The following is a 23315-nucleotide window of genomic DNA, read 5'->3' as shown; positions in this document are numbered from 1 at the left end:
CCCTCCCCGCACGTACTCATTGAAGATAATTCTGATTCTAGTTCTTCGTTGATTATGTTTTGCAAATATATTATCTGAATTTGTAACTTGTCATTTTACTTTAATGACAGAAGTCACTCAGTTTAATGAAGTAGAAGTTGTGAGTCTTTTCTTAATGATTTGTACTTTTTGTATCTTTTTTAAAGGAGTCTTTCCTTATCCCAGAGTCATAAATACATTTGCATATATTTGCTTCTAAAACTTTTAAAGCTTTTTTTTTCACATTTAAATCTTTAATCCACTAGGAAATAATTCTCCTATATGTTATGAGGTAGGGAATAATTTTTTCCCTCATATAATCAGATATGCTAGCACTGACACTTTATTGAAATGTCCATTCTTTCTCCACTGAGCTAGTGTCATCTCTATCACGTATTAGTTTTCATACAAGTGTGACTCTGTTCTACATTTTGTTCATTGCATCAATACCACACATCTTTATTTCTGTCATTTTTTAATAATACTGTTTATATTTGACGGGATAATTCCCTTTCATCTTGTTACTCAAGTTGTGGGTTTACAAAATAATCATGCATAAAAATAGGGTTCCCCCCCACCCCCAGCACTAAAAGTGATTGGTATAAGAGCTTGCAATCTAGACCCTTGTTTTCTTATTAAACAAAGAGGAAACTACAAATGTCGGAAAGGATGTTGAGAAACTGGAACACTTATATACTACTGGTGGGAATATATTCTATATTTTCTATTTGGTCTATGGTATCTTTCATCTATATGTGCTATTTTTCTATTTATTCTTTTAAATTATTTGTGTTCTTGAAGTGTCTTCTTCACCTTTATGTTATTGGCCAACCCATTTATTTTATTTAGAAAAGTTGTAGAGCAACTTGATGAGTTGTTCCAAAGTCTGTGTTTCTTTTGGTGTTTTAATTTGTTCATTAAGCTGGGTTGTATCTGTCTGTATGTTCATATATCTGTCTGCATATTCATTTGATTTTCTGTTGCCTTTGAGGTATGCAACTATTTTGATAGGGTTACTTTGGGAGTTGACTTCTCTCAGTAGTTCAAGGTCTTGTATTTGCCTGATGGGTGTGAGGCACAACGTGAGGCATGGGACAGGACACAGTGACATATTGCAGCACAGGTCTAGGTGCGGGGTAGGAGCACTATGGTGGTGACCAAGAGCATGGGGTGCAGTGTGCACGGTTTTGGGGCTGTGGTGCAGGGCTGTGGGAATCGGGTGCCGCTCAGGCAGGCCTTGAATTGCAGGGGCTGGGCGTGGCCTGAGGAACATGAAGGCAGAGTGCAGTGGAAGACATTTGGGATGTATGTGTGTGTGCGTGCGGGTGTTGTATGAGAGGGTGGTGGTTGAGGAAGAGGGGTGTGATGTGGGTGCTCGTATGTAGGCAGGACACAGGTATGCACATGAAGCATGGGGGTTGTGGGGATTGGCACATGGAGGTCGGATCACAGAGGGTGGGGCTTGGGGGGATGCAGGTTGGTGGGTTGTGGAGTACGTGCGTGTAGGTGGTGGGTTGCATGTGCAGGGGGAGCGCAGGATGAGTGTGTGTGGCATGGATGTGCACATGATTGCCTGCAGGGATTGGGGCAGGGGGCTGGTTTGAGTGTGGCGAACTGAGGATGTCCACATGTACAGCATGGAAGGAGCCACGCTGGGGCAGGGGTGTGCACTGAGTGGGATGGCGGGTTGCAGGGGTTGAAAGGCTGGGCGACAGGGCATGCAGGATGCAGGTTTGCCCCTGCATGGGGCAGGTGGTGCAATGCGTGGGTTTCTGCATGAGCAGAGCGCAGGGTGTGCCTGGGGCAGGAGTATATACGTGTCTGTACTGGGGAACTTGTGGCCTGTATGCTCACATGATCAGCTACAGGTGATCGTGGGCAGGCAGGGCACAGATGCACCGGGTGGCAGCATGGCAGAGGTGGTACACACAGTGCAGGGTGAGGTTGCCAGGTTCAGGGTTCGAGGGGATGGGGCACAAATGCATGGGTGCAAGGATGGGTTGGATGCAGATGTGCACGAGGATGCACTGGATGCTGATGTGTGCATGGAGGGAGGGGTGGGGCAAGGATGCTTGGGTCCCTGGGATCTGGGCACAGAAGCCTGAGGCCCAGGTGGGCACGGCTGGGGTATGTGGAAGTGAAACGTGGAAATGGGACATGTTCAAACAACGTGGCTTGACTTCCTACTTCTCACCTCCCTTTCCGTGCACCTCTGAGATCTCTGTGCATCTGTTTGGAACAGGGTGCATTAGGCTGTTTGCACTGGCTCTATGATCTACGATTCTCTGCCTCTCAATTCTTCTGCTTTCTCATCCAGAACCTCCCTATGTAGTATAGAAGACCTTCTCAGATCATTTGCACCCTAGGACCACTGTCCCGGTCGTTTTTCTGTCACTTCTCTTACTGTTCCTTGTTTGTTGCAGAAGTGAATTCAACCTATCCTGTTCTGTCACCTTCCCAGAAGTCCCCTCTAGTGTATATTTAATGTGAGCTTCTCCCATCCTTTCTTTAGCACTGCCACTGCTAATATTTTATTTAGGATTTTTCCTCAGTATTCTTAAGTGAGTTTTTTCTTTCATATATTAATGTTATCTGATTTTGGTATTAAGATTATACTAGTTTTACAGAATGAATTGGAGGCTGGCAACTGTGATAAAGGTCCTTGCTGACCTCTGCAGGAGAAGCTGAGTGGTTGACAAAAAAAATGAAAATTCTCTCCTCTTCCTTAAAAGTATTCAATTGATTGGATTCTCTTGTTGATGAAGACATACCCTTAGTTGATCGTAGATGTAATCAGCCACAGATGCTGTCCACTGACTGATGTTTTAGTAAACCAGTCTTCTAGTTTATTAACAAACTGTGAAATATCCTTGTAGTAGCAGTTAGAACAGTGTTTGCCTAACCAAGACAAACTGAGCTCCATCACCTGGCCAAGTTGACACCTGAACCTAACTGTCACACACACCATACAGTCCACCTGCAGTGTATAATCAGTGGTTCACAGTATCATCACATGGCTGTGTGTTCATCACCATGATCAATTTAGAACATTTGCATTACTCCAGAAAAAAAAATAAAAAGAAAACCCCAGGGCCATGATGGCTCAGCAGGCAGAATTCTCACCTGCCATGCCAGAGACCCATGTTTGCGTCCCAGTGACTGCCCATGCAAAAAAAGAAAAAAATCCCCAAACATCCTATACTCTTTACCGCACCCTCTTTTGACTGCTGGTATTGGACTTTACCCAATTTTAAAACTTGTAATAGGGGCAGGTTAACTAAGACAATGTAGTATTGTCAGAGACAGATACATATATATGTCAGTGGAGCAGAATAAAGCATCCAGCAGTAGATACACACAAACACAGGCAATCAACTTTTTTTTCCCCAATATAATTATAGGACCATTATTAAAGACCAGGGCTATTGGACTATAGTTCAGCAACTTCAGTTATTTCCTTCTGGGTATTCTAAAACACTAGCCGCTAAAAAGACATATGTAAATATAATGAATCAGTCATGTCATTTGGTAAATCCTAATTTCTCAGTTATACCTCCTTTTCATTTGATCTTCCTCTGAATCTTCAGGGATATCTGGGCAATGACCATTTTAACTTCTTCATGCTGGAAAGGGGTGGTGACCTTATAGGATAGAGGAATGAGACTGATGTTCTTGGAGAGACCAGTACCTCTGGGTTTCAGGGCCTATCTGGCACAGGATCATCTAGAGGCCTTAGGTTTCTGAGAAATTACACTTATTAAAAACTTTTTTAGAGACTTAGAGCTTAGAGCACTCTCTAGGGTTTTCAGGATACTGTTGGTTGGAGCTTGGCATACTGTGGTAATATGGACTATCTTGCTAAAGCTTGCATAAGAGTAACCTCCAGAATGACCTCTCTACTTTATTTGGAATCTCTTAGCCACTGAAACTTTATTTTGTTCCATTTCTTTTCCCCATTTTGGTCAAAAAGGCATTCTCAATCCTACAATGCCAGGATCAGTCTCATCCCTGGAAGCCACATCCCACGTTGCCAGGGTTGACTTATACCCATGGGAGTAAGTTTATTTGCAGAGTTGGCTTAAAGCGAGAGGCCACATCTGAGCAGCAAAAGAATCTGTCTGGGGGCGACTCTTAGGAATAATTACAAGCAGGCCTAGTTTCACCATGGCAGAAATAAGTTTCATAAAGGCAAGCCTTAAGATTGAGGTCTTGACTTATTAAATTGGAAGTCACTAATGCTTGGGAGAGCACCAAGAATTCCCCAGATGGAGAAGTTTAATAGTTTCACATTTTCCCCCAGCCCCTCAAGAGGACTTCGCAAATACTCTTATTTTTTGCCCACAATACTTTGCAGTGTACTCAGGTATTACATTAACCTTTACTGAATAATAAGATCTCATTCCTATTCTAGGTTCCATTTAATTAGATGAAGTAAGCTGACCAGCCAAGTTAAATTAGATAGTGTGCTACAGAAAATTTAAATTATGGACCAAATGATAATCTCTTCCTTTGGTCTTACACAGAAATTGAAGTTTTAAAATACAGACAGTATTTCCTTTATCCTGTATTCTGATTTACCTTTGTCCTAACCAAGTCCATTTCATTCATATCTTTAATTGGAGTCTGATCTCTTTTTCAGCTTCTTTAACAATTGCTGTGTGGAGTAATGCTGACTTTTAGAGCTGCAGCACTCTAACACTGAGTCTCAGGTGTCACACAGATATCCAATGTTCCAGGGAACTATACACAAAGAATACAGCATCTCCGACTTTAGTAATAACAGTTAAAACTCAGGAGTAGATGTGACTGCTGTAAGAGTTTACAATTTAGGAACTTTTACACAGTGTTATTTGACCATTCTGTCTCCTTAATCATCAATTGCCCAATCTCTGCCCACTTTCTATGCACTGATAACCTAAGGGCTCAAATTTAATCCTCAGAGTTTGCTCTTTAGTCCGTATTGTGGGACATATATTATTTGTCCTTTTGTTTCTGGCTTGTTTCACTCCACATAATCTCGGGGTTCATTCACCTAGTTGCATGCTTAATGTTCTGTTGTATGATAAACTACAGTTTATCCCTCCAACCATCAGTACTCTTAGGCCACCTTTGTCCATTGCAAATCGTGAATAATGCTGCCATAAACACCAGTGTGCAAATGTCTATCCATGTTCCTACTTCGAGTTCTTCCAAGTTTTTGTAAAATAATGGGTTTGCAGGGTCGTGTGGCAACCCTGCCCCTTCTGCAGATCCACCACACTGTCCTCCAGAGGGGCTGCACCATTCTTCTTCCCTACCAACAGGGAACACGTGTCTCTCTCTTCACATCTTCTCCAGCACTTGTATCCTTCTGATTAGTTTTTAAACAGCTTTACACATACATACAATCCATCCCAAGTGTACAATCAGTGGTTCCCAGTATAATTCCATAGTTACGCATTCGCCACCATAATCTATATGAAACATTTCCTTTTCTTCTACAAAGAAAGAAGTGGAGAAAAGAAGAAAGAAAGAAACAATAAGAATCCAATACCCCTCCCTTATACCTCTTCTTATTGACATTTAACTTTGGTATATAGCCTTTGTTATAATTAATGAAAGAAGACTACAATTTGCATTAATTGTATTTTTTTCATATACCATCCCATTTTTAACACCTTGCAGTGGTAACATTCAATTTTTCTCCCTCAGATAAAAGCTTTCTTATATTTATACATTTAATCATCATCATTGTCCATTCTAGATTTCATTATATTATACAGTCCCAGTTTTGTCCTCATATCTTTCCTTCTGGTGTCATACATGCCCCAGCCTTCCTCTTTCAACTACGCTCACATTCAGCCTTGTTCATTATACCATTTCTGGATCTTTACAATTAATCTTGTTGAACGTTCTGTACTCCTTCAACATCAAGTTCCCAAACTCTACCCTCTTTCTATCTCCTGATAACATGTGTTCTCAATTTGAGCTCTTGGACTTTGCTCATTATAATTCATTCATATTAATGACATCATACAGTATTTGTTCTTTTGTTTCTGATTTATTTCACTCAACATACTGTCCTCGAGATTCAACTACGTTGTTGCATGCTTCATGACTTTATTCAGTCTTAACAGCTGCGTAATATTCCATCGTATGCATATACCAGTTTGTTATCCATTCGTCTGTTGATGAACAGTTGGGCTGTTTCCATGTATCAGCAATCATGAATAGCGTCGCTATAAACACTGATGTGAAAATGTCCATTTGTGTTCCTGCTTTCAGTTCCTGTGTGTATATACCTAGTAATAGGATTGCTGGATCATATGTTAGCTCTATACTTAGCCTCTTGAGGAACCACCACACAGCCTTCCAGAGGAGTTGCCTCATTCTACAGTCCTATCAGCAGTGAATGAGTATATCTGTTTCTCCACATCCTGTCCAGCACTTGTAGATTTCTGTTTTTGTTTTTTATAATGGCTATTCTAATAAGTGTCAAATAATATCTTGTTGTGATTTTCATTTACATTTCCCTAATCACTAGTCAAGTTAAGCATCTTTTCATGTTTTTGAGTCATCTATAGTTCTTCCTTGGAAGACTTTTTATCCATGTCTTTTGCCCATTTTTAAATTGGGTTATTTGTCTTTTTGTTGTTGAGTTGTAGGTTCTCTATATATTCTTATCTGGTATGTGGTTTCTAAATATTGTTTCCCATTGTATAGGCTGCCTTTTTACTTTCTTTCTTTCTTTTTTTTTTTTCATTGCTTAACAGGTTTATTGGGGTGAGGGAGCAGGGAAAAAGTAGGTGGGAGAGCAAAAGAGAGAAAGCAAGTGGGAGCCTGAAAATGGCTCCCGCCTCGGAAGCCAGCAATAGGAAAGAGAAAATGACTCTGGCTCTCTGTTTAAAGGTACAGTGACGTCGGGAGGGGCAGGTGCCTACTAGTTGGTGTGTTGTCCCTTGATTAGATGGGAGCTTCTTGACGAATGACCTAGATGCACAAAAATGTTTAATTTTGAGGCGATCCCATTTATCTATTTCTGTTTTCATTGCTTGTGCTTTGGGTATAAGGTCTAGGAAAACACTTCCTATCACAAAATCTTTAAGATACTTCCCCACTTTTTCTCCTAAAAGTTTAATGGTCTTAGCTCTAATGTTTAGGTCTTTGATCCATTTTGAGTTAATTTTGCATAAGGTATGAGATGGAGGTCCTCTTTCATTCTTTTGCATATGAATATCCAGCTCTCCAAGCACCATTTATTTAAGAGTCTGCTCTATCCTAGTTGAGTCAACTTGACTGCCTTATCAAGGAGCAATTGGCCATAGATGTAAACAGTCAGATTCCACTAGTCAGTATATGCATTTTTATGCCAGTAGTATGCTGTTTGCACCACTGTAACTTTGTAATGTGCTTCAAAGTCAGGTAGTGTGAGGCCTTCCACTTCATTTTTCGTAAGATATTTTTAGCTATTCAGGGTACCTTGCCCGTGCAAATAAATTTAATTATTGGTTTTTGTATTTCTGCAAAGTAAGTTGTTGGGATTTTAATTGGCTTTCAGTCTTTCCCCATTGAGGATGATGTTAGCTGTGGGTTTGTCATATATTCCCTTTATTGTGTTGAGGAAGTTCCCTTTTATTCCTATCCTTAGAGATGTTTTCATTAAGTAAGGATGCTGAGTTTTGTCAGATATCTTTTCTATATCAATTGAGATTTTTCCTCAATTTATTGATGTGGTAAATTGTTTGATTGATTTCCTTGTGTTGAACCGCGCTTGCATACCTGGGATAAAACTTACTTGGTCATGGTGAATAATTATTATAATGTGCTACTGGATTAAATTTGCAAGCATTTTGAGGATTTTTGCATCTATATTCATTAAAAAGACTGGTCTGAAAAAAAAATTGGTCTGGAGACAGAATTTGGGCCATCGGCCAGTCTGTTCTTCTGCTACACATGTAGTGGTGAACTCGTTCTCTCTTTGAAACCCCAGTGTCTCAGGAATTGGTGATTGTGTGTGTTGGGCAGAAAGACCCATGGCCTTTGTCTGGTGACACAGATGAGATGAATGCCTGGATCTCTGGAGCCTCAGCAAAACAGATGCACTCGGCCTTACCTGTCTCTCAGACCTTGCTTGTGGGTACCCCAGCTGCTACCTTCTCCCCACAGCCACAGCCAGAGCTGCTGCTATCGACACACCTACCAGCACCATTGACTGTCCCTGTCTCCCCAGGGATGAGCGTAGCACCCAGGCCAGACCCAGTGGGATCCGCTGAATCTCTTGCTCCTCTTGCCACCTTTGAATTTGGATGAAGCTTCCTTCCTTCATCCATGATATCTGAAGCATAATATCAGGCTGCCTCTGTTGCTGCCCACAGGGGTGATGGTACACCTGGGAGCTATTGGGCAAACTTTGACAAAAAACAGGTAGAAGAACAGATACATTCCTCACTTTCTTTCTCTGATGCAATGTTCTGATGCACAGTGGCACAAACTGTCTAAAGACAACTCACATAGCTAAGTGACTGCTTATGAAGCTGCAACCAGCTTACTAACAGACCAGTTTGCATTTGTTTCTCTTCCATCTATACTCCATCTTTTCTTTGCACACTCTTGATGCCCTAGGATTTTACTTTCTAATGAAATATTAGCACTTCAGTGTTGCCTCAGGTACTGTTTTCTAGCAAAGACTGCTAGGACACATATGCACAAGGATGTATGTACATGGATATATTTGATCGAATTGTTTGTGAATATGATGCGTTCTTTAAGAAAGCTGAGGTATATTTATATTGAAATATTCCTGAGTTATTCTCTATCCAAAGAATTTTAATTGACAATGCTGAATAGTGTTTGCATTTTCTTTATAACATCCATCAATGCCATTTCCTTCATTCTCCTTTCCTGGCACCAAATCAGGTACTTATCTTGATTCAAGAAGTCCGATGATGTCCATGATTTCTCTCTCAGTTGGAAAGCCACATGGCAATGTCTGCTAGCTTTCTCTCCAAGCTTCTTCAATGACTTCCCTGGGGTTCTGCCAGTTCTGTTGGTTCTGCCAGTTCTGGTGGCTCTCAGGCCTACTTGATTTTATTGAATAACAACTAATTGTTGCATTACTCTTTTTTTTGTAGTATACTCAACAGACAAATTTAGGTCAGGGCCTCAAAACTCTTATGGAACAAAACCAAACACATCAATTAACAATTAAACAGTCATTAAACACTTAGTATACCTATTCACAATTAAACATTACCTACGAAACACACTGACTAACAACTAAACAGGACTATTTAATTTCATTAAACATCAATGAATTGTTCAAGGGAACTGAAACAACCTATTGACTCCCTGATCCATTTTTACCCTGAGGACCCTCTCACCCAGTCAGATAACTGGACATGGAATTGGAAATGATTTCTCTCCTTTTAAGGCACCAAAAGTCTCTGGAGTGCTGGCATGACAGAGAGACCATGGTGCTGAGCCTCTAGACTAAATTCAGTCCAGTGACTGCAAAAGGCTCAGTTACATGGCTTACCTGCTCTGCTGGGGCTCCAGAGATGTGGGCATATATCCTGGAGGGTTGTCGGGTGGTTGCTGGACTGAGGCTGTGGATTCTTTTCCTGACGTGCTCAGTAGCCAGTTCCTGAGACACCAGCATTCGGGGAGAGAGAGAGTTCATTACTGGGTGCACGGTAGGAGAGCAAACAGCCTAGTGGCCCAAAATCTGTCCCTTCAAACTTCAATAATTCTGATAGTTTTTTAGAATAAAAGATGGGCATGGTTTAGGTTAATGAGCACAAGATCTCCAGATGGTATAATTAGAGGTGATCTGATTATTGAGCATGCACATATTGATTGCATGCTTAGTCACAGAATGTATGAAAGAAAATGGCTTAAGGAGCGTTAGGTTACTTGTAGGTTATAGTCTAAGCTACTGTCCATGTCCAGCAGCCCCACCTTGGTTAGATCTAGTCTCATTCACCAACATTATTTTGTACTTGGGGTGGGTTAGTTCTGGGTGAACCCAAAACCTTTCATTAATAAATATTAGGGTCTGTCTTTAGTATTTACAAGACACTAAAGTTGAACAACTGATTAAATGGATGTAAATGAAGGTTAGTCACAAGGTTTTTACAATCACAGGGGTGAAAGATAAGGGCTATGCTATCAGTATCAGAGATCAAGGCAGCTGAGTTACAATTGAGAGATTTTATGACTATTTCTTTCTATGCCAATATATGCAAAAGCAAAAAGGAATAGCGATATAATGATTCAGTAATCAAAATCTTCCCTTAAATCCTGATTTCTCAGTTACATTATAATAAGGAAAGTTTAGAACTTTTTATGGTGTCCCTATTATATCCTGCTGCAGTGATGAATAATGTGTCAAAATTTATGAACTGGACAGAATGTTTTTTGCAATGCCTATTTTGCCCAGCATCAGAATGATCATGTTCAAAATCAATTGATGAATGTCATTATATATGTATTGGGAGTAAACTTTTTCCCATTCCATAAGATCACTGGATTTTGCCATCTGTTCACACAATTATTTGCAAACCAGAATGGTGTTCAGGACAACTGAGTCATGTTAGTTAGCCCATACATCTGTTTGGTGTCAATATCTTATTTTACCATTGTAGAAAGATTCAGTGTTCTGGACTCCCATGTTTTATGTTCATCATATTGACTAGGACAGTGTTACTTATGACTTGCAAACATGCTCAAAGGCAATCCAAGGATATATTTTTGGACAATTGAGTTGCCTGTATGAGCCCTGCTCATTGCAGCATGTGACCAACTCATGCTCATGGACTATTATGCCACCTGATGATTCGTTTATTGAGATATATCCACAATATATATATGTAACCTACTAATGTTAATTTTACTGTGCTTAATCAATTTCCAATCAAATATGTTTCTATTAGCTGCTTAGTTAATGTTTCTCACATGTCATGGCGTGAAAAAATGTACACAATTATTTTAACAGACTGCTTCATGTTATTGACTTCATGGAATTATCTGTATAGTTCTATGAAAAAATTAAGAGCTAAAATTCTTTTAGAATCTTCTCTTTGTTTTTGGTATTCTGCAGTTTTCCTGTCAGGGCCATTGCATTGCACAACTTCAGGGAACACACACCATCTGTGTAGTATCTGTCTGCATAATGTCCTCTGGAGTTGTCCAATCTGATTAGTATATACGTGGAATTCTTTTTATTTATCCCTCTTAGGATTCATTGTGCTTCCTATATGTGAAGATTCATATCTTTAATCAATTTTGAAAAATTCTTTGAATAATTACTACTCTTCTATTCTGTGTTATCTACCTTTGAAACATAAAATAGACATGTTAGACCATCTCATTTCAGTCTCCGTCTTTCTAAACCTCTCTTTCACTTATCCTATATCTTTTTCTCTCAGGACTACATTGTGGATAATTTCTTTATATGTATTTTCCCATATGAAAATTTTATTTCCATTTACATCTAATTACTATTTGACACATTCCTTGAGATTTTCATTTTAGTCATTGCTAGAAGCTTTTATTCTTTTTAAAATCCCTCTGAAAAATTTTTGTAGTGTCTTATTCTTTTCCCATGTTTTCCGTTTCTTTGTTTTATTTATTTAACATATTTACATTTTGTGTTTGATAGCCTTAATATCTGACTTTTTTTTGTTTTTGCTTATTGTTTTCTGTTGACTTTTGCTCATGGTGCTTGCTTATTTTGGATTTTTTTGTAGGCTCATATTTCTTGGAAATTCAAGGGAAATCTTTGAGGTTTGACTTAAGAGTTGGGTTGATGGCTCAGGTTGAGTTGGATTGAGACTGTTTCTTCAGATAGGATTAGTAATTACTATTACCAGGCTTCTAAGGCACAATACATTCAATACTACTTAATTGACTTTATTTAAATGTGGGATTGAGATTTCTGGGACCATGCAGAATTTGGGCCCCAATTTATGTGAGTCTATTCTGTGGTTACTTACACATTTCTAAAGACTTTTTTTCCTCTTCCCCCAGAGCCAAAGCCAATACAGACAAGTTTCCTGGCTGACTCCCTTTGTAGGGCAGATATATATATATTTAAATATATATATATATCTTTTAAATAACTGTTTACCTTTTTTAAAAATATATATATATCTCCCTACTTATATGTATTTCTCTATCTATACATATACACACACAGAAGCAGATATGTGATATGTGTATATCTTAGGGAATTTTGTTCATAACATTTTTTTGGGGGGGAGGGGGAGTTCATGGACTAGGAATCAATCCCTGGTCTCCTACATGGTGGGCAAGAATTCTACCACCAAACTACCTGTGCGCCCCAGATTTATATTTAATTCACCCTTTCATTTAAGTTATAGTCTCCCCTGGTTTTGGATCTGACTTAACACTTTGTGTAGGTCTAAGGCTTATGCAGCTGTTAAAACCCATACTGTAGGTTATTAAAGATGGTAGGTAGATGCCGTAGGGACTGCTCAGTACTTGTTTATTGAACTATAGATTCATGCTCTTGTTTTTAGTTTAGAGTAAAATGATTTGCCCTCTGAAGATTTTCCTTACTTCTTTGCAAGCTTGACAATAAATTTAAAGGGCTTAAAAAATATTTTTTGTATTCAGCATTTCTATTAGAGTTTTTCAACATGTTCTTTCTTCAAGAGCAGTATTTCCACCAACTAAACTTTTGGGGAGGTGGGGGGGGTACACCTTAGAGGTAAGCCATGAGTGGGGAGCAATTCTTAGAGACTTCATATGTGCCGTCCTCAGTAGTGCCTAGGATCTGGTGTGTTTGATTAAATACCTTGGCCTGAAATATGTTGAAAATTACCTGTCAATGGAACAGACTAAAGTAATCTACATATAGTAAAGAGAACTGATTCTACATATAGTACCAAAGAGAACTGAGTATACATTTCTGAAATTTCTTGCTATTTTCAGTAATTCCTTTTGATAGTGTTTCATTTTAATAAAAATGGTGCAAGATAATTTACAGTTGATTAAGGCAAGTTGAAAAGAATTGACTTTCTTTTTCAGTGTGTTTTATACAGTAACTTTTTTCCCCTCAGTTTGCCAAGTGTTGGACAGAATCAAATGATCTAGAATCTGAATCATTAACTCCAGGATTATGCAGAGGATCTGCAAATAAAGTAAAGAACAAAGAGAATGTATATACTCCTAAGTCTGCTGTAAGGAATGAAGAGCACTTTGTATTGCCTGAGCCAAAGACTCCAGTTAAGAAGAGCCATCGTAAAAGGGGAATTCTCACTACACCAAATTGTTACGTTACACCCTCAAAAGGTATTTGCTATGTCCATTAAACAGTGGTAATTGCTTTCAAATTCCATTCTTTTTACCATGCTAAATAAACATATAGCAGGTTAGAAATGGCTGTTAGCATTGCTCTCAGAAATTTCTAGGAGAATCCAAGCTGAGTTTTATCATGTTATTTGTATTAATTGAAATGAAAGTGTATTAGTTGGCTTCTAATGTTTTTTGAATGATAAAAGAAAAAGTTTTTCTTTTTTCATATTTTAAATTTAATTATAGGATCGTAAGATAGCAAAGATGAAGGCAATTTAGAGCTCATCTAGTCCAACTAACTCCCTTTTTTCACCACCGAGGAACCTGAGACTCAGTGGAATGAAATGATTTGCTTGTAGTCATATGCCTTGGTTTAGGCCTTGCTTGTCCATTTGCCCTCACCTACAATAACTAAAGCAAAATCTCTCCTGAGCCTTTTTACTCATCTAGGTCTCCAGTACTAGTTTCTGGTCCTGTTCTGTTGTGTTATTTCCAACCAAAAACAGTATAGCTGTGATGCCCTCCAGATACCTTTATGAAGACAACTCTCTTAATTCCCTTGGTTTCCTCCTCAGGGTAATCATTGACAATTATTTAAACCATTTGTTTTGTAATACCTCAGCATTTGGTTGCTGTCCTCCCCTGGCCACATTGTATTATGTCAGTGTGCCTAGAACTTAACCCAGTTTTTCTAGGACTGGATCTCATCAACATAAGTCAGTTAATGTCATAGGTATAGAGACTCTGACTCTATTTTATGCTGTTTACTGTCACATGGCATAGTACATAGTAGGTGCCATATTTGTTATCTGGTACATATTAGATGTGCAATGCTTGTACAGAGTAAGTGCCATATTTGTTGAATGAAGAAACAAAATAGAGTATGAAGGTTACTGTAATCTGCTCTGATAAGTCACTTTTTCAAATAACACCTAGGCTTTATTAGCCCTTTTTCCCAGCAGTTGTGACATATTTTTGTGTTAAGATCCTAGACCCAAACTAAGAAACATTGCAGTATGAACTTCTCCTAAACCACATCCTGCCATTGAACTTCCAGTTGGTCATGGGGCCAATGGCCAGTTCAGGAGGATGACATCTTATCCATAAAGATATAGGAGACTTTGTCAGAAAATTTGCCAAAAGTCCTGTTGCTACATTAGTGAGTTTCTTCTTTCATTTAATCTAGCAACACTATCCCTAAAAATGTGAAGCTAGTTTGGTGTGATAATGTATGTTTGTGTGTAGCTACCTATGCTTTTATTATGAGAATTCACTGAGAATGCGTCTCCATATAGTAGGACCTCAGTAATAGCTGATATTGATCATCTTTTCCCACGGAGAGGTCTCTTCTGTTATTTCCCTTAATGTGCTAAATGTTCTTTACAAGTAATGAGGTTGGACAGAGAGATATGATGAACCTTAGCTCACCTTAGTTCATTCAAGGCTTTTGTACTTTTAGGCTTTCGATGGCTATGGTCTTTTCCATTGTTGATGCTTTTTACTTTTTATGTAATTTTGAAGGTTTTGAAACTTGGATAGTTTGGAATTTATTTTATTGTCTTAAAGTGTCATTAGCTTACAAATCTTGTCCCTTTGAAAAAGATTGTGTTGGTCAAATGTTATTATTGACTTAAAAAAAAAAAAAAAAACGGAAACACTGCGTAAGGGAGCAAATGACTGAATCCACAATTGATAGCTTCAATTAGCACTTTGTATTTTACTTTTGCTGTGCTATTTTTGACATAGCATTAATTTTATTTTTCTGAATCCTGTATAGTCCAGTCAGTGACAATTTGTTGAAGGATATCTATGTATAATAGGATATCTTTTCAGTATACAAAGATGAAAACTATTTTCACAGATTCTTTTTTAAGCCAACACTTGTTATACGCCTACTAAATGATGAACACTGTTCTAAATTTTCCACAGGAGTTGTATCATTTCACTAGTACAAGAACTTTATGTAGAGGCTGTTAGTAAACTCTTTCATGGACAAAGAAACTTTGCTAAGGTTACAGATCTAGTAACTGGCATATTTAAAATATATATATAGGATATTACAGAGTGGAATTTTTTTTTTCTTTTTACAATTATACAATTTAAAATTTTTACTTCTACCTGCTCTAAGGTACTGGAGACTAAAAGAAATATCAGCATAATGCTTCAGTAATCATACTCATTTATTAAATTCTACCTTCTCTGTATAACTCCACCATCACCATTGATCTTTCTGCCACTCTTAAGGAATATTTGGGCTATGCCCATTCTAACTTTTTCATGTTGAAAGGAGCTGTCAATAATACGGGATAGGGGGATAGAGCTAGTTGTTGTTCTGGAGAGGCTGGTCCCTCTGCATTTCATTCATTATCTGGTCCAGGGAGTCATCTGGAAGTTGTAGGTTTCTGGAAAGTTGCCCTAGTGCATGGAACCTTTGTAGAATCTTATATAATGCCCTAGGTATTATTTAGGATTGACAGGAATGGTTTTGGATGGAGTTTGGCAAGCTGATAGGTAGCAACATCTAACTGAAGCTTGCATAAGAGTGACCTTCAGTGTAGCCACTCTACTCCTCTCAGCCACGGATAACTTATTTGTTACAGTTCTTTTCCCTCTTTTGGTCAGGATGGCATTGTTGATCCCAAGGTGCCAGGGCCAGGCTCATCCCTGAGAGTCATCTCCTATGCTGCCAGGGAGACTTCACCCCTGAATGTCATGTCCCACATGGAGGGGAGGGCAATTATTTCACTTGCAAAATTGGGCTTAGAGAGAGAGAGCGGCCACATCTGAGCAACATGAGGTCCTCCAGAGGTAACTCTTAGGCATATCAATAGGTAGGCTAAGCTTCTCTGCTATATGCATAAGCTTCACAAGAGCAGGCCTCAAGATCAAGGGCTTGGCTTATTGATTTGAGTGTCCCTAATGTTTGACATAGGGATTTCCCCGGTGGTAAAGTTTAATAGTTCTGTATTTTTTCTCCCATCCCTCAAGGGGCCTTGCCACTACTTTTTGATTATCTGCTTAATATACTCTGGAATGTATCCAGACATTACATTGAACCATACCAGATTAAAGGCCCTTATTCTTATTCTGGGTTCCCTGTGTTAGGATTGTTTAAATGATCTATCCAGGCAGGTTGAGTTAGATTATGTGCTACAGAAAATTTAGGTTCTGGACAAAATAGACCTTTTTTCCTTTGGTTTAGAAAAAATGAGGTTCTAAAATACAATGTTGTCCTTACCCCTGTATTTTGAATTACCTTCATCCCAAGGTGATGATCAGCTTTGTTCTTGTTTTCACAGATATTTTCGATTGATCTGATTTTCTTGTTCTTATGAAACCAGTGAAAATAGTGCTGAGTAGTCAAAACAAAACAAAACCCCAATGTTTTTGTGAAAATTTGATTTCATATATTTATTATTATGAAGCAAGCATTATTTCTAGAGTATAAAACTTTTAGATCATGAACAAAAAGTTGGCTAATTAGTGATATCCTGATTTGTTAATACAAATGTATTATAGAATATCTGAGATGTAAATGCATACTTAGAGTAAAAGACAAAATTCTGGGACAGGAACTATAAGAAATAACCAAAGCTTATACCTCTTTAATAATTTTTGTCAAATCTTTACAGGGAATGGTTCTCTTTTCCTAACAGAGTTGAATAGGGCTATGAATTGAATTAATACTTTTTAGTATTATATGAATTAAAGGCATAATTTGTGCCCTTGTTCAAATATAAATTGACTTTTATTTATAGAAAAGAGAATTAGTCCTCATAAAATATGTATATGTTCTCTTTAGATTTGTCTTATGATATTTATATTAAAATCATAAGCATACCAGTAGAACCTAAAAAGCCACACATAAAAGGAAAAATTATTTCATTTTTATTATAAATCACATGGAAACGTATCTTTAGAGAATTAGAGCCTTTGACCTGATTGGTCAAGTGATTACAATATTTCTAGGTCAATGAATGAGATGTTGTATGTATTATCAATAGAAATTTCCAGACCATAGTATGTCAGCTACATATGGTTTGTGTTTCTTTTGTTTTTTCTAATAGATAGAAACCAATGCCTAAAAGAAACCCCAGTTAAAATGCCAGTAAATTCAGCAGAAACAAACAAGTTAATGACAGGTGTCATTAGCCCTGAGAGGCGGTAAGTGTTCAGTTGTTTAAACTCTTTTATCTTTAGTACCTGTAACCTGATTTCCTTTTCTCGTGTATGATCAAGTTGATTAAGTTGAACCACTATGTAGGTTCTGTCGACTACCATAGAAATGTCTGCATGGGAAAGGCTTATGGCAGTTACTGAAGCATTGCTACTGCCTTCCTCATTTAGCAGAACTGTGAAACTGATTGTCAATGGAATTGGAACCTTAACTTAAAATACAGCAGGGCAAGACAACAGTGGCTCTGTCCAACCCCCTAGTCCCCCTCTGAGGCCTGTCTTTCCCTACTTTTCTGCCAGGGGAGTGTATGCATCCACTGACAGGAGCACCTGAAATAGTAAAAATACCAAATAGTGTTTCAAAGAAAACCCAGTCCTGTTGTATGAAAAGTTCTGCAGAGTAGGTGATCCTTCATTATCTTTTATAGTTATTCTTTTTTTTGAAGCAGGATCTATTGTGTGGAGAATTGAGAGGATTGTTATTAGAGGATACTATGGAATTATTAATTTTCTTGATTGATAATTATTTTGTGGTTATTTAAGAAAATGTCTTTATTTATTGGAGATGTATGTTGAATTGTTTTAAGGACAAGTGCCTTGATATCTTCAATTTACTTTCAGAAAGCTCAACAGATATATTCAAATATTGAACATATTTATTATCTGTCTATATACATAGAGAAGTCAAAATGTGGCAAAACATTAGCAATGGTTGGATCTAGGAGGACATGTGGATGTTCATTGTATTGCTCTTCTTTTAAATTTTCTCTATATTTGACAATTGAAAAAAAAGTTTGGGAAAAATAGTTTTTCCAAGTGGCAGTTGGTTTGGGTGGGGAAGGACAGTGTTATCAGTTCTGGGAGAGATGGCCCTAGCTTTCCCGGAGGAGGGTTGGGGTGACCTGTGCTGGCCTACCTGAATGATGCGCATCTCATGAACAGTACAAAAGCAGCATAGCCTGTGAGGGCCCCAGCTGGCTGGTGGCCCAGCTCTACTCATGCCCTTTTTTCTTTTTTTTCTTTAAGGTGCCGCTCAGTGGAACTAGCTCTCAACCAAGCACATATAGAGGAAACTCCAAAAAGAAAAGGAACCAAAGTGTTTGGGAGCCTTGAAAGGGGATTGGATAAAGTTATCACTGTGCTTACCAGGAGCAAAAGAAAGGGCTCTGTCAAAGATGGACCAAGAAGACTAAAGGTAAATGAACTGTAATTTTCTATATGGGTTTCAGAAGTTGACAACTGCACCGCTTCTTTTTTTAAGATAATTACTGAAATAATAAATGATTTGATTAGCATTTTTATTTACTTCTCCATTTGTTTTTGAGCATCTGAAATATGTTATATGCAATGGGCTTTGAGAATACAGAGGTAAATTAGATACATATGTTTCCTTCAAGGAGCAAATAACTATAATTCAAATATTCAAGGTCAGGTAGAGGGAATAATCACAGTGGAAACATGGAGGCATGGGGCATATACGAGGAACTGAGAGCTGCTTTAAGGATGGGGACTTGAGCGCAATTGTATCTTTGACCCATAGAAGAGTCTCTGACACACAGATATCTTTGTAGATCCTACAGAAATATTTGAATGCATGGGAAGTTAATTTAAACTTTGAATGTGATGTTTATGAGGGAAACAGTGAGACACAGGCTGAGAAGGTGGGCTGGGAGGGGCTCAAGGGCCTGGCCAACAGAATTGGACCTTATTTGATAGACCTACTATCCTTTGAAGGGTTTACTCTGTCAGTGGTGTGGACAGTATATTTGGGGGAGGAAGGAGAGGAAAGGAAAAATAAGCTATTAGATGTAATATACCCCTACTCTTTTGAAATATCTCTGAGCATTCATTCAAACCTAAATAAATGACATTTTTATTTGGTGGAAGTGATGGAAGTAAAAGATAAAGGGGTGAATAAGACACAACCCAAGTCCTTGAAGAATTTATAGAGTGGCAGTGGAAACAGCAGGCCTTTTGCTTTGTTCCTTTGCATTTTGTTATCCAGTTGTCCCAGCACCATTCGTTGAAAACGGTTCACTTTCCCATTTAATGAATTTGCACTCTTGCTGATATATGGATTTATTTCTGGAGCCACAGGTTGTTAATTTGAAAAGTAAGGTAGTTGGGTTCTTTCTATCCTCAGCATTTTGTTATTTACAAAAAGGACTCAGATCCGAAAGACCTAGAAACTAAGATTTTGTTCCTCAGTGAAGGTACTAGTAGGAAGGAAGGCATGAATTTTGTCTGTTCTGTTTAGTACTATCTCCAGGATGTACTACAACAGTGCCTGATACCTAGAAAGCATTAGATAAATAGTTGTTGACAGAAGGAAAGAAGGGAGGGAGAGAAGGAATACCTGGTTTATTCATTCCCTCATAGAATTGTCATAAATTAATTCCTGTAATTCTATAATAAAAAGCCAAAAAGAATTAAAGAAACATATCTAACGAAATACAAACCCACATCTTTGGGCCATTTGTTTTATCTTCTCACAGTTTACATTTCAGGACTGTTAATTTCTCTATCATAGTGTAGAAAGGGAGAAATAGGTAAAGCTCAAACAGGTTGATGCTGTTTAATACTTTTTATTTCTTAAAGAAAAATATCGGTGTAGTTACTAATAAACATCATTTCTCCTGGTGTTATCCTAGTAAGATTTACCAAAAGTTGATTTTAAAATCTTTCAATATTTTCCTTGTGGTATTTCCATTTAAAATAGTACTATATTGAGAAGTTTGGAATCTCTAGATCGAATAGAGAATATCTGTTGTAGGGTAGGATTATCTTTGCTTTGATATAAAGATTTACCTTTTACCCCTTTTTATTTTTCATTTTTAAAGCTTCACTATAATGTCACTACAACCAGATTAGTGAATCCAGATCAACTCTTGAATGAAATAATGTCTATTCTTCCAAAGAAGCATGTTGACTTTGTACAAAAGGGGTAAGAAATACACAGGCTGTTGCATTTATTATTTTATATCTTTTGGGCTTTGAGAAAATATGATGTGAGTCCTACTATCCCTAAACTGCTATTGAAAAAAATATATTTCTTCCCCACCTCATTCCAAAAATCTTTTACAGTAGTTTAATTGTTCATAGTTTATTTTATTTTGTTCAAATAATAGAAGTTTTTCAAGCATCCATATTGTCACCACTTTCAAAATTAGAGTTTTTACTTCAAAACAAGAGAATTTGAACTTCTTACAGTTTTCTTTTAAATCCTCTATTTTCTACTTTTTGATAATACTTATGAATTATAATCTAAATTTATGAGACACCTCAAACAAATTAGGGATTTATACAGATTCTTTATGACTTGTTATAACTTTACAGGTTTGGTTTTTCAGTACCAATGAATTAAGGAATGTCATGAATTAAGGAAGTCATCTTAATTCTTAAGCCATCTCAACCCTTTCCGCTATTGAATGAGCTACCACCAATTGGCTCCTCAGTTATGAGCTTATGATCACCTAAGATGTTCATATTTTTAAACATTTTCACTCAATTATGTCTCTAAAATTTCTTTTTTTTAAGCAGCTCCGTAGAGCTAATAGAGTTAACAAAAACATTTAAATGGAATAGTCAATATAGAGTAATGTTTTTAAGAAATAATCTTTTGCAAATGTAAGTTTGTTTACTTTTCACTATCTAAATGTTGGTAAGCATTCCTTATGTGAACCCTGGTTTTCTTCTGTAGGCTTCATTGCAACACGTCCTTCTAACGCACTCTGCCCTGTTTCTCATGCTTGGCCTCTCAATTCTCTCTCCTTCAGCATAAAATCTCGCTTGTGTGGGCATCCCTAACTGGCTGTTAACCAGTAGTTCGTCCTTCTAACTTCTTGATCAAGGAGTCTTTGCTTTCACACCTTCCTTCTTATTACCTGCTCTGTTTTTACCTTCTTTGTGACAAAAAAGATAAAGTTAAATTTTTTAGTAGTATGATGTTACTAATTTTGGGTATGGCTCATTATTATTTATTTTCAATCAGGAAAAATTACTTTTCATCTTCTTCCATGTGCCTGAATTGTTCTGTGTTTCTTCCAATCAGGAACCTTAACTACAGGGTAATCACACTGACATTTATTTTGATATTCATTGCTTATTCTTAAGAGATCAAATTCCTTTCCCCACAACATATAACTTTCATAAAATGACATTTTTTGAAAGCTCATAATTATATAACAGATACAAAGTAATTTCTCCACACTTGTACAAAACAGAGCCTAGTCATATGTCCTGAAATATTTAGGGAATTGAAATTTAAAATAGATTCTGACCATTGTTGTTGAAGATCAGAAAGACAATGAAATGAAGCTCTAAAAAATGAAAGAAAATAAAACCCACAATTTGATTTACATAAATTCAATTTATGCAACATTTCAAGAATGCATCTTTTTTAAAAAATGAGTTTAAGGACTCGTTTAGACTGGGCCTTTCTATTCTCAGGGTCAGTAGCATCACACTTCTAATCATAAATGCCATGTGTTTCAACCATGGGAATGTGCTTCTTTGGGCTTTCCTTTACATTCCTGCCATGAAGTATTAAAGAGATCATAGCCTCTTACTGCTATTAGAAAAACTTCAAAAACACATGTCCTTTTGACAGGTTAGTGACTTCAGCTTTAATTAGACAATATATATAAGTTTCTGATGAGGTACACATAAAAAATCTATTTGTAATCTTCTTGGCACTTTCCTTTGTTGTGAATCTTGTGGAAATGGCTTAATATTCATGGATTACACTGCTGGAAGGGTTGCATAAAAAGGGTGCCAAAAGATTTCTTGAGCATCAATGGCATGTATAGTTATGAAAGAAGGGCTTTTCTTTGGCACAAGGGAGAATTCTGGTAAAGCCTTTTCATCTTTATTCTTTCATAGGCTTCTAGTTCAGCTTCTGGGAAAACACCAGTCATACTCTATCACCAAAGCATAGCTAGGTCATTTAGAAACTAAACAGTAATTTATTGTTTAATGTGAAATAATGGTTCATTTTCCCCTAGTCACCTAGAGGCTTAGAAACCTCTTACAATATGCAGAATATTTATAGTTTTCCTACTAACTGGCTTCCAAACTTGTTTTTCACAGCTATACATTGAAGTGTCAAACGCAGTCAGATTTTGGCAAAGTGACAATGCAGTTTGAACTAGAAGTGTGCCAACTTCAAAAAACTGATGTGGTGGGTATCAGGAGGCAGCGGCTTAAGGGCGATGCCTGGGTTTACAAAAGATTAGTAGAAGATATCCTATCTAGCTGTAAAGTATAACTGATGAATGGTTTCCATCCTGCTGGATGAGTGTGGGTACATCTAGCTTATGGAGACTGGTGACATTGGTTTGATTTTAAAGTTCATTGTAGCTGCAAACTCGTTCCAAAGAGCTATCTTAAAGACCAATATCTTTTTGTCTTTAAACAAATTATTTTGTGGATGAATCTAAGGCAAACTGAATGTCATCTTTTACTGTCTTTTTTAATCATGTGGCTCTGTATAGTAATAACTGTTGACTTTCCTAGATTCACTTTCATATATGAATGTAAGCTCTTAAATATATCTGTTTTAAATGTGTAATTTCTTTCTAAAATAAAAGCATTTGTGAATATACCAGACTTTTCTTCTTTGTATTTGATTGTGATCCAAATAAAACCTTAAATGGCTTCCTGACTATTAAGTAGAGACTGTTTGGAGTATGTTTTATCTGTTATCAAATATGCCTTGGGCAGAAAAACAGTTATGAATTCATTTGCGTAATTTTTTCCTGTCTCTGATTTAAGTAGGATTTATTGAGATTGTTAACTAAGTCACAGCTGTGGTTACCAGAGTTAAA

At 37.4% G+C, this 23315-nt stretch overlaps 1 protein-coding gene across 6 annotated transcripts in view; it reads left to right on the top strand.

The window, feature by feature from the left end:
- The window catches only part of MELK (maternal embryonic leucine zipper kinase), a 207344-nt gene extending 184254 nt beyond the window's left edge, over positions 1–23090 (top strand). For all 6 annotated transcript variants that reach the window (XM_077147691.1, XM_077147695.1, XM_077147694.1 and 3 more), the window contains 5 exons: positions 13080–13311; positions 17382–17478; positions 18517–18685; positions 20331–20434; positions 22579–23090. In XM_077147691.1, coding sequence (XP_077003806.1) covers positions 13080–13311; positions 17382–17478; positions 18517–18685; positions 20331–20434; positions 22579–22756 — 780 coding nt within the window. In that variant the 3' untranslated portion in view covers positions 22757–23090. The remainder of the gene's footprint in view (positions 1–13079; positions 13312–17381; positions 17479–18516; positions 18686–20330; positions 20435–22578) is intronic.
- Positions 23091–23315: the final 225 nt, after the last annotated feature.

The sequence above is a fragment of the Tamandua tetradactyla genome, chromosome 2, assembly GCF_023851605.1.
Source record: "Tamandua tetradactyla isolate mTamTet1 chromosome 2, mTamTet1.pri, whole genome shotgun sequence".
Lineage (NCBI taxonomy): Eukaryota > Metazoa > Chordata > Mammalia > Pilosa > Myrmecophagidae > Tamandua > Tamandua tetradactyla.
The sequence above is the reverse complement of the archived record's forward strand: the minus strand, read 5'-3'. Positions and strand labels throughout refer to the sequence as shown.